Genomic DNA, 11,789 nt, shown 5'->3' on the forward strand with positions numbered 1-11,789 from the left:
AGGATATTTTCACTGGATATAGAAATCTGGGCTGACAGCTCTTTTCTTTTAGGGTTTGAAATATGTTGAGCTACTTCCTTCTGATACCTATGGTTTCTAGTGAGAATATCTATTGCTATTCAAATGGTTTTTCTCTTGTCGGTAAGGTGTACTTTTTTATCTTGCTACTTTCAAGACTTTTTTCTTCGTTTTTAGTTTTCAGATGTTTAACAATGATTTGTTTTGATGTGGATTTCTTTGGGTGTATCTTGCTTAGGCGTGTTCAGCTTCTTAAATCTATAGATTTACGTCTGTTGCCTAGTTTGGAACATTTTTCAGCCATTATTTCAAGTACTTTTTCAGCTCAGCCTTCTTTCTCCTCTCCTTCCAGTCCTCTGATTACACTAATAATAGATCTTATAGTCCCATACGTGCTTGTGGCTCTGTTCTGATTTCTTAGTATATTTCCTCTCTTTTCTTCAGATGGGATTAAATCTATTGTTTTATCTTTAAGTTTACTGATTTTTTTTCTCCTTTCTGCTGTTGAGACCATCCACTAAATTTTTTATTTCAATCATTGTATTTTTTAGTTCTAAAATTTCCATGTTGGTTCTTCTTTATATCTCCTGTTTCTTTGCTGAGATGTTTTATTTCTTCACTGCAACTCTTTACTTTTTCATTTGTTTCAAGTTGTGTTCATAATTGCTTGTTAAAATGTCTTTATAATGGCTATTTTAAAATATTTGCTACAAAATACTGATTTCTTTCTCATCTTAGTGTTGACATTTATTGATGATCCCTTTTTATTCAAGTTGAGATCTTCTTGGTTCTCAGCATTAGATAACTTTCAGTTGCAACCTAGACATTTGGCTATTATGTTATGAGACTCTGGATATTATTTAAACCATCTGTTTTTAGCAGGTTTCCTTTGACATTTTTACAGAAAGGAAAGGAAGGGATGCTGCCTCACTATTGCCAAGTACAAGTCCAAGTTTCCCACTCTGCCTCACTGTTACTTGGTGGGGGTGGGAATGCTAGCTGGTTACTAGACCTCTACTGGGAGGAAACGAGTGTCTTATTATTGGTCCCCACATGGTCTCCACTGACATTTTAGAAGAGAATAGCTTCTCTATTGCCCAGAAGGGATGAGATTGATGATTCTCTACTTGACCTTCTCTGACACTACTCCAGAAGGGGTGGTAGAGTGCCTGCTTATAGCCTGGAAAGGGTAGAAGCCATAGTTGTTTGTTTGTTTTTTGGTGCTATTTTGCTGCAGTAGACTGATAACTTTGTAAAAGTTTCTGTCTTGGTAGGCTACGCCTTTCTTGGGTATAAAGTTAGAGAGAACATGATCTGGTCGGCACTTTTATGTCTGTTGGTGTTTCTTGGTTGCGGACTTCTCCAGCACCCAGTCTTAGGTGTGTGCAGAAAAGAGAAAATGTTTTTTGGGTTCTGAAATCCTTAGCCTGGCTTTCTCCTCTCCATTCTTCAGTCTTCTTATGTTCCTTTGATATATAATGTCCAGGGTTTAAAACTGAAAGTAGCAGGAGGAATAGGGAAAGTACATGTGTGGAAGTCCTGGCTTCTCAGTTTATATGTGTATTTTGTGTATTTTAAATTAAACAGTTTGACTTCCCTGTAGCAAACTGTAAAGAATCTGCCTGCAATGCAGACCAGGGTTCGATTCCTGGGTTGGGAAGATCCTCTGGAGAAAGGAATGGCAACCCACTCCAGTATTCTTGCCTTTAATCTGTCCATGGGAGAATCCCATGATTCTCCCATGGACAGAGGAGCTTGGCAGGCTACATACAGTCCATGGGGTCACAGCAAGTTGGACACGACTGAGCGACTAACACACACACACACACACACAGGAGCATATCAGAGGTTTGAGGTAACTTTTATAGAAAAATCTACATTACTTCATAATTATTTTAATGAAAAGACTGAAATTGATGAATCATGTTCTATGCAATTTCATTTGGACTACAAATTAATGCTGTCTCCTTGGATTAAATACCAGAGTTGTTAGAAACAACTTTTGATTAACAGTTAGAGACCTAGGTTCTAGTTCCAAGTACTCCACCATTCAGCTATGTAAACTTTGGCAGCTCTCTTGGCATCTCAATATTCTCATCTGAATTAAGAGTGTTGGACCCATTAGATGATCCCTAAATTTCCTTCTTGCTGTAACGTTTTTCTTTTCCCCTCATCTATCTATTACTTAAAAAAATCTACAGACTCCCTCTGTAATGTAGGATTTGAAATATGTAGGCTAAACCAAACAAAATCCTCATAATTAGATAAGACAAATAATGATAACTATTATTTATCAGATGCCTACTGTGATCCAGACACTCTAGTACAAGTTTTACTCATGTTTGCTCCTTCAGTCCTCAAAATAATCTATTGAAGCAGAGATTACACCCATTTTATAAGTGAAGAAATAGGCTCAGAAAGATTTTTTTAAAATATCTAAGGATATTATGTTATAAAGATCTGTTTGATTCCAAGTCTATTTGATTCCAGAGTGGATACTCCCAACCATTTACAGATACTTTTTAATTTTTTGGCCACTTTGTAAGAAGCAAATTATTTTATAGAAGTGGAATCTTATAGCACAAGTTCTGGATAGCAAAGAGATATATGTTATTTTTAATTTCTCTAATCACTTTATTCTTTTTGGTTTCATTTTTGAACTACATAAATTATAAACTACATTTTAAACTGCATAAATTCAGAAAATATACACATATAGCTAATTTTTGTTCTGTATGTTCTTGTTATTCACCAATATCAGATATAGGATGGATGCATCATTCTCCTTGAGAGGTAAAGGAATAAACTAAGCATTTTGAATAGTGTTTCTTCAAGAACAAGATTTTAATTTGCAATAAAATTAAATAAATTTAATTGTAACTTTCCAAAAGCTTGTAGTGTCTTAGGAGAGTCTCAGGAACTAAAAGAAAAAATTATGTGTAAATTTTACTCACTTCTGGAGAATGGATAAGTACCATTTGTAGGACTATTTAAGTTAATCAAAAGGTGGAGGCAGGAAGAAATGTAAAAATGAGAAACAGAGAAATCAAACAATGCCAAATTTAAAATTATACAATAATTTAAGCATTTGACATGTTAATTCCAAAAAATATTTCATAAAGATATTGTTTGGTTTAAGTAAATTAAATGAGTATGTATTATAAAATGAACTTTGAATGCTCTGCAATTTGTTGAGACCTATGTTTCCTTAGTATGAGAACAGTCTTATAAGATTTATCCTTTCAATCAAAATCAATTCTGTAAGTTTGTATAGATGTCTGGTATATTTATGTAGCAAACGACCCTAAGCCTTTCCACACTTGAGAACCCTAAGTACTTAAAACAGGATTAACATGAAAGGGAAGGAATATCAAGACAAAAAACCAGGAGTACATAAATCCTTATTTTTCTTTCACTATGAAGTCCCTTTACCATTCTGCTGGCTTACTCTATGAGATTTTCTATGTCTGTCTTGCAGGGGCATTCCATTGGAAGTTACACAAATTTCACATTAGTATGTATTCCCAAAATTACCAACAGAACTAACTGTGATATAAAGAGTTGTAATATCATTTCTTTATAAGGACTTAGGAAGCTGATAATTGGCTCCATAATTTTGTTCTGAGATCAGGATATGCTTTTCTAGGAAACTGATTTTCTCTTCAGAAAGTTACCATGATTTAGGTAGGTTGCGAACTGGTCCTCTGGTAGGAAGCTTGATTTTTGCATAAACCCAGTGCATGGACAGGATGCTGTGGTACAGAGAAGCAACTTTCAAAATATTTTTATTTTTTATCGAAGTTAAAATCTGGTTCTAAGAAAATATAATCTGTAAGTCCAGTATACTGGACAGGTTAAAAACTGCTCAATTCTGGGAGGAGCCAGAAGTGGAATCAGGTGAACAGCTCTGTTCCTTGGTCACTCCACTCATAAAGCATTTTCTATTGAATCTCTTTGAGTCTGAGCAGTACAATTTGTAAAATCTCTAGTGAAATATAAAGATCACTAAGATTAGGAATCCAAAGACCTAAACTATAGTCCTAGTCCTACAATCAAGAAGCCTCATTACCTAACCTCTGTGGATCCAAATTTCCTCATCCATGAAATAAGGAGATTGAACTAGGTGTCTTTTAGCTCAAATATTCGAAGGAACCAATAGCAGCTATGTGTGAATCACAAAACTCTGCTCTATGAGTTTTCTACTGCAAAATAAAGTGCTCTCTCAGGGGTAAAATTTGCATGTCTACCTCACAGTTCTATGTTTTAGGAGTGCTTTTTTTTTTTTTTTTTAAACCTTAAAACTTTAACGGAGTTAAGAGAAACCTGAAATGTAAAATGTGAAATTGTCCTGTTAGCAATTTGAATATATGTTTCTCACATCATTATGTTTCTCACTGGTTCACTCAACAAAAATAGAGTGCCCACTGTCTGACAGGTGCTGAACTAAGTATTGAGGATAGAAAAGATGACAGAAGACTGTGCATTACTCTATAAACATTCAATCCCCTCCTCTCAAATACAAAAGGTGATGGGGTCTTAACAACCTGTTCTTTTCAACAGAAACCTTTTGATTGTGAAACTGCATCCTTTCTCTGCGCTAGAGATGGTACTGCAAAGGGACATACTAAAACTAAATGAAAGGTGAAGTGCACTCATTTAAAACCAACTGTATATTTAAAAATTATATTTTCTGTAAGGAGAATGGCTTTGTTGTAATTGATCTTTGATCAACTTGAGCAAAGTTCTATGGGTATAAAAGGCTTTACTTTCCTGATAAGCAGAGCATCTCTTAAATGTGAAGATGGTTCCACTGTCTAGAAGGAGACTATGCCACTGACAGCGTCCGTATTATCTGAATGATTCTGGATTACTAGCGTTGCTTGACATGGATTGGGGTCAAAGTGGGTAAGAGTTGGATGAAGATGCCAAGAGAGGCTTCTGAAGGTTCAGAAGAGAATTGTGGAAGGCCCATTCCCTCTAGACTTACACCCAATTTCCCCTTTTGTGATACAAACTACAGCCTTTGGGTAGGTCTCCCTTTGTTATTCAGACTGGTAGACCTCCCAGCTCAATCCATAAATGCACATCCACTCATTCCGAGAGTAGAGTGACTCCCCCCCAAGTGGAGCTGATGTCCACTCTAGACAAGGGACCCTCCTCATATACCTACCCAACTGTTGACTCGTGTCCAAGAGCCACCATCACCCACCCCAGCACCATCTTCCAGGAACTGGCCTCTCCCCCATTAGTCCCCGCCCTCTTCTGAGAGCACCCAATGGGTGGAGTCGGGGCTGCAGTAGGAGGGGCCAAAGGCGGGCACATTTAAAGAAAGGCAGAGGGCGAAAGGAGGCAAGAGAGGAGAAGAAAGAGAAACCAGGGGGGCGAGGCGCCGTCCAATGACAAAGCCCAGGGGTGGGCGCCGGCCGCCATCTTGTACCGGGCGGCAGGATCTTCACCCGCGTCCTCCGCCCTCGGAGGGGGAGGGGCAGCGGCGGCGGAGGCGAGAAAAGTAGCGAGAGACGCGCCGGGCGGGAGGTGCTAGCAGCGGCCGCCACCGCGGAGCCAAACACGGGCGGGGACGGCGGCGGCGGGACCCGGCGAGCGCGGGCGGCCCCGAGCGGCCTCCGATGCGGCGCAGCGTGAAGAGGCGGCGGCGCCGGCCCCCGGCGGCCCCGGCCGCGGCCGCCCGGGGCGGCGGCTTTAGGCTGGGAGGAGGAGCCGGTCTGGAGGCGCGGGAGGAGAAGGTGGTGTACTCGCGGTCGCAACTGTCGCTGGCCGACAGCACCAAGGCACTGGGCGACGCCTTCAAGCTGTTCATGCCCCGCAGCACGGAGTTCATGAGCTCGGACGCGGAGCTCTGGAGCTTCCTCTGCAGCCTCAAGCACCAGTTCTCCCCGCACATCCTGCGCAGCAAGGACGTCTACGGCTACTCCTCTTGCCGGGCACTCGTCCCCGAGCCCCCAGGGGGCCCCACCGCCCGCGGCCCGACGCGCAGGCCGGCCCCGAGCGCGGCGGCCAGGAGGAGGCGCCGCGGAGCCCGGGCGCCAGCCGCCCGCCGGAGGAAGCTGCCGCCGCCCCCGCCGCCGGTCCCCGAGGAGAGCTGCCCCGTCAAGCCTGCGGCCCCGGAACCCTGCTTCGGGGGCCGCACCCTGGAGGAGATCTGGAGGGCGGCCACCCCGACGCTGACCACCTTCCCCACCATCCGCGTCGGCAGCGACGTGTGGGGAGAGCGCAGCCTGGCGGCGGCACGGCGTAAAGCGCGCCAAATCCTGCGAGTGAACCTGGAACCCGTGGTGAGGCTCCGCCGCTTCCCGGTGCCCCGGGCATGACGCGCGGACCGCGTCACCCTCCCAGCCGGGGACGGAGCTCCCGCCCGGGGGGATGGACAAGTGTCAGTCGAGTGTTTACAGATCCGGCCAGGACCCTGTCCCCTTATGCACTTTATGGGCGAAGAAGTCACCGGATGGTGTTCCCGGGCCCGCGGCACCGCCGTCTGGAACTCCGGGGCAGGTGCGCCCTCCACCCCCTCCCAGTGCCGGGCAGCAGAGGAGACCGCGGGACCCGCGGGGGAGGGCCGTTTGCTTCCCTACCCCGGACTGAGACGTCTCCAGGACTGAAGGGGCAGATCCGTTTTCTCCCTTTGGACTCTACCTCACTGGTCTGGAAGTCCTCCGAAGAAGTCGTTATTTTTTCCAAAGGAATTTGGTTTCGTGTAATAAAGCCAGAATCTACTTGCTTTTCACCCCGCTCTTCTATCCCGGCCTCCTTCCCACCTCCTACCCCCATTTTTTTCTTTTCAACTGCCACCCCTCTTTCTGGACGAAAGATCGAACCTGTCTGGACGATAGATCGAACCTGTTTTGTGCTGTTGTTGCACCCGTTTGTGCTCAGGGTATTCTGAATCCCACTCGTTTCCGAATTTTAACCGGATTCCAAAGCTTTGACCAAGGATATTTTTCAAACTTAATGACTTAATGTTAAGAGTGCAAGGATTTGTATGATTTGAATGCCATGGGCTCAGTGATTACAAACAAAGAGATGCAAAGTACAACTATTTCAACATTTTTGAGGTGTTTCTAAAGATTTTATATTGAGATTTAATGTTTATATTTACTGAGCTCCTAAAGAAAATGGTAGAAACTCATATAAAGTTCTGTTTAGGAAAAGTTGATTTGTTAAATTCTTTTTGATTAAATAAAAATTAAAGTACGTTGAAACCACATGGCTTGTGATAAAGAAAAAAATGAGTTACAAAGAACTGGTGTTGGTTAAAGAGATGGATGGAATCCTATTGGAAATGGTTTGGCCTCTTTGTACTGGTCTAACATACAAAGAAGTTCAAAGGTAACCTATTTTAAATTGGGAGCCACGTAGAAGAAATGAATGTGTGTAAACCTGGTGATTAAAATGGTAAACAGAATACCCATTAGAGTTCTCAGAACTATTAGCTTTTTAGAGGGTGGGGGCATTTCTTGGTATCAAATAACTTGTTGAAATTACTCTGGGCAAAATAGATCTTTCTCTACTTTGTGTTGAATAGCAGAAAGTGCCCCGACTAATACCCATCACCTTTATAGACATCGTGACATTTGTCTTTTTTCCTCCACGAGTATCCTTTTTTACCTTAATTCCATTCATAATTATGTTTGCAGTTACCTGTCTTTGTTGACAGCTGAAGACCACAGGAATCCAACGGGCGATTCACACTAGGTACTGACCCTTCTTATACACTTCTCTAATAGCGTTTATACCATATGGCCCAGAGTGGAATTCTTGATTATCCAAGTGCCTTTGGTCATTGGTGGCAGCAAGACTTAATGGTATTTAGCCAGTGGTGCCACAGCCAGATTTTACTGCAATATCTAAAGGGTCAAGTGGTTTTTGTACCACAGTTTTTCAAATTTAAGTAGTCTGCCATGAAACTACTTACACTGGCTGGAACTTAACATAGGAAGTCCTCAATATTAAGATTTCTCTCTGCTTGGCAGCTTCTTAGGAGAATAGTAAGAGTTGCAATTTTGACTCTTGTGTTCTTAGATTTCAAATGGCATAGCTTTCTGAATTGAATTTTTCAAGTTTAATAGTACATAAGTAGGAGTTTTGTGACTTTAATTTCAGTGTTCTTGTTTTGTAAAAAAGAAAATTATATATATATATATTATATATACATGACTTGATGCCAGTTTCCCAGTATGCCTCGTATTCTTTTATTCACTACTCAATAATAATGCGTTGTAACAAACACTGTCACATGAGTAAATAAAAATGAATCATTACTTAGATGATGGAGAGTTACATTTGATCTCTGTGATAGGAAGCTTATATATATTCTTTTGGTTATTAGCTTCCATTGGCAGTTGTATTGCAGACACATAAGGTTTTCTCCCTTCTCTCACTCCCAAATTGTTCATTTTTTTTTAGTTAACTAGCCCCTAAAAAAAAAAACAACTATGTATTGGTACCACTTACTTTTGTATATAGTTTTATAATAATTAAAAAATAAATTCAATGGCCATATTAGAATGTAATTTCAACATACAGCTTATCCAGATAGTTTCCCAGAGGGTTTTGAAATTAAACTTAGCTGGGAGGATAACTGCTCAGCACAAAACGGAAACAACCATTGACATCATGCATTTTATTTTAACTGAGATTCTTAACATTTTTCCCTCATGCCTTGTTACTTTAGTGCACTTGAACTAGCATAAATGCTTCTTTGAATTATCTGGGCTGTCTGATTTCAGTTTGGATCTGATTGCCCATCTTGAATTCAATATGTTATTTATCTGGTCTGCTTAAAAATCATACCATTTCTAGTTTGTGAAATAGGTGTCAAAAAAGTCTTTATTTTTGCCAAGTGTTCTTTAGCAAAGCCTATGTTACAACTCCTAAAATGTGAAGAAGCAACTAATATAGTTGGCTAGTATATTAATAGGAAAGTGAAAGTATTTTGTGGTTACATTGGGCAGAATGTGAAAAGAAACTTGGCAAGGTGGCCTTTATGGTGAGGCATCCATTTTCTGTCCTCTAAGTCTGTAGTTTAGCTTGTATATAGTTTTTTAAAAGAAATCTCATGACTTGATTCATTCTCTTATAAGATTATCTTATATGGCACAAGTAGAGGGAGAAGCTAGGAGGAAGTTGATCACCTCGCTATGCTTTTATTTCATTTTTAACTCTTGAGTGCCTAAATGTGGTGACTGTCACCTCAGTTAACCTTTGAATCTTCCTGATGTCATTTTTATCCTCCCTGTCAACCAACAACTTAATTTTCCTTCCTGAAACCAGTAATGTCATGATTGTTAAGGGCAAGCTCTGTTGTTGATAGTGCAAAGTGTCGCTGTTGTGGTGTGTATTTATTTTGTCAAAGTTTGAGTACCCTGTTGGACTTGTATAACTAAGCTGGTGGCTGACACCTATTGATTTGCTCCATGCAAATGATAGTACTATAAAATTCTTCAATAAAGAAACATTAAAATTATTTGAATACAAAAAACCTGAGCAATTCTGAACTCAAAGCCTTTTGTTGTTTTAAGGGTAGCCACAGCATTCTTTAAATTGGTGGTTTTTAGTGGACTTATATACATAATATTTACTTTATTGGTGTGTTTCAAATATTTTTTGATAGCCTGTTATGTCTTAAGTACTTTAGAAGACAATTGTTTGTTAATGGAACTAAATTGTTTCCTTGGACAGTTTGATGTGCATATGATTAAGATTTACAATCTGGTTGTACTCTGCTTTTTAACTTATTAATTGTAAATAAATTTTAGAGAATATACGGTGACTGATTTTTCTAATGATGTTGAAAGTTTTTGAAATGGGATTTTATGTTTTTATGTGAGTTGGAAAGCATCTTGGGATCAATTTTGACTTTTTTTGATGAACTTGAGACTCCTACCAGTCTTGAGATCTGTGTTTTGTACTGTCTTGAGGCTCTTTTTGATATCACCGTTTGGATGATCTAGTGAATCTCCAGAATAGTATTTCATGGCCAATCTTGTCATTACCAAAATTTGTCATTACCAAAATGGCCAATCTTGTCATTTACCAAAAAGACTTTAAAGATGCATCAAAATTCAGTTTTGAACCCTGGCCCCAAATCCTCCTGTGGTGGTGATAAAAAGTCTAAATAAAGCTCACATTGTTCATGGTAGGAAAGAATGTCCAAGTGTCTCCTTGTGAGTAGCAGCAGTAAATGCTGTTCCACAGAATGAGTAAAGCCAGAATTTTCATTAGTCTAGAAGGTAGGAGTAGAGTATTACCAAGGGCAGGATTCATAGTACTACTGTGTGGCCTGAAGTTCCTGTTAATAATTAGAAGCAGCACAGTGTAGTAAACTGTGAATCGCAGTGCCTGGAGTGGAATTATGGTTTCACTACTCATAATTAGAACTTGAGATAAGTTATGTAAACTATCCATGCTTTAGCTTCCTCAAGTATCATATGTGGTTAGTTTTAAAAAAGGGATATTAGTGGTGGACACATAGGAAATTCTTAATAAATGCTATTAATTGGAGATACCTGCACTGAGAATGTAAATGCTGAGAGTGATTGATCCCCTGGGAATTTAGCACCCCAAGAATAGAGTGTGGTCTGGGAAAGCTAAAAGATGGATTGAGATGGTAATTTGTGGGTGAATTAAATTGGAGACAGAAGAATCTTGAAATATCTTTAGCCTGCTGACAAACTATAAAGCAAGAGTTTGGATTAAGTTGACTTATTGGGTTGACCAAAAAATTGGTTCAGGATTTTTTCTGTAAGATGTGGAAAACCCTGAACGAGCTTTTTGGCCAACCCGATACAAAACAGATTTTACTGTTGGAGTTTTCTTAGGCTCTCTTAAAATTTGGGGGGTCTTCTTTAATCATCATGATATCTTTGAAAGATAATTCAGATGCACTGTAACATGTTTTAAACTATCTGAGAATTTATAAAAGTAATAGATTAACGTTGTTGATCTTAGAACTTGCCAGATTTCCGCTCTAAGTTTTCCCTTGGCATAAGTTCAGGAAGTGTTGCTTAAGAACCATGTTACTTTGCATGTACAGAATTAAATTAGAATAAACTCCTGTGAAGTTTATAGTTCGGTTGTTCAAGGAAACAAATGAGTATGATATATTTGAAGAGCAAAAAATTATTACTGAAAGTAAAAAAAAAAATCTTCATGTTTGAAACATTGACTCACTCATTTGCAGACTTGGGGTCTACAGCCTGTAGTTTAGTTATAATTCTTTTTCTTGTTGTTGTTTAGTCACTAAGTCCAGTCTGCGACCCCATGGACTGTAGCCCACCAGGCTCCTATGTTCAAGGGGTTTCCCAGGCAAGAATACTGGACTGGGTTGCCATTTCCTTGTCCCAGGAATCGTCCCAACCCAGGGATCAAACCCAGGTCTCTTGCACTGTGGGCGGATTCTTTACTGACTGAGCCACAAGGGTAGACATGATTCCTCATAGCACAAAGAATAACAGAGCATATTTTAACTTGGTGAGAAAGCTAAGGCTTCAGTATCTGAAGCTGACACAAAGAACTGTGTTAGGTGGAAGTTACCTAGTAGTAAGAAGCTCAAAACAGAGCCTGATTGCTGATTTGATATAAGAGCAATGACTTCTCACTGTCCATACTCACTTATCTTGGTAAATGTCATGCTAAACTATGATCTGAAACATGATAAACATATCCAGAAACCAACTGTAAGGTAATGATAATAACAACAGCAAACGCTATGGCTGACCCAGCAAATTTGAACAAATATTCTGTTGGACTCAAAA

The 11,789-nt window shown here is 40.1% G+C and overlaps 1 protein-coding gene across 1 annotated transcript; it reads left to right on the forward strand.

The window, feature by feature from the left end:
- Nucleotides 1-4,358: 4,358 nt before the first annotated feature.
- On the forward strand, nt 4,359-9,805 carry CCDC71L (coiled-coil domain containing 71 like). The gene has a single exon (XM_027539677.1). It carries the CDS (start codon nt 5,646-5,648, stop codon nt 6,345-6,347), a length of 702 nt encoding a protein of 233 aa, XP_027395478.1. The 5' UTR covers nt 4,359-5,645; the 3' UTR covers nt 6,348-9,805.
- Nucleotides 9,806-11,789: the final 1,984 nt, after the last annotated feature.

This window comes from Bos indicus x Bos taurus, chromosome 4 (genome assembly GCF_003369695.1).
Source record: "Bos indicus x Bos taurus breed Angus x Brahman F1 hybrid chromosome 4, Bos_hybrid_MaternalHap_v2.0, whole genome shotgun sequence".
Classification (NCBI taxonomy): Eukaryota; Metazoa; Chordata; class Mammalia; order Artiodactyla; family Bovidae; genus Bos; species Bos indicus x Bos taurus.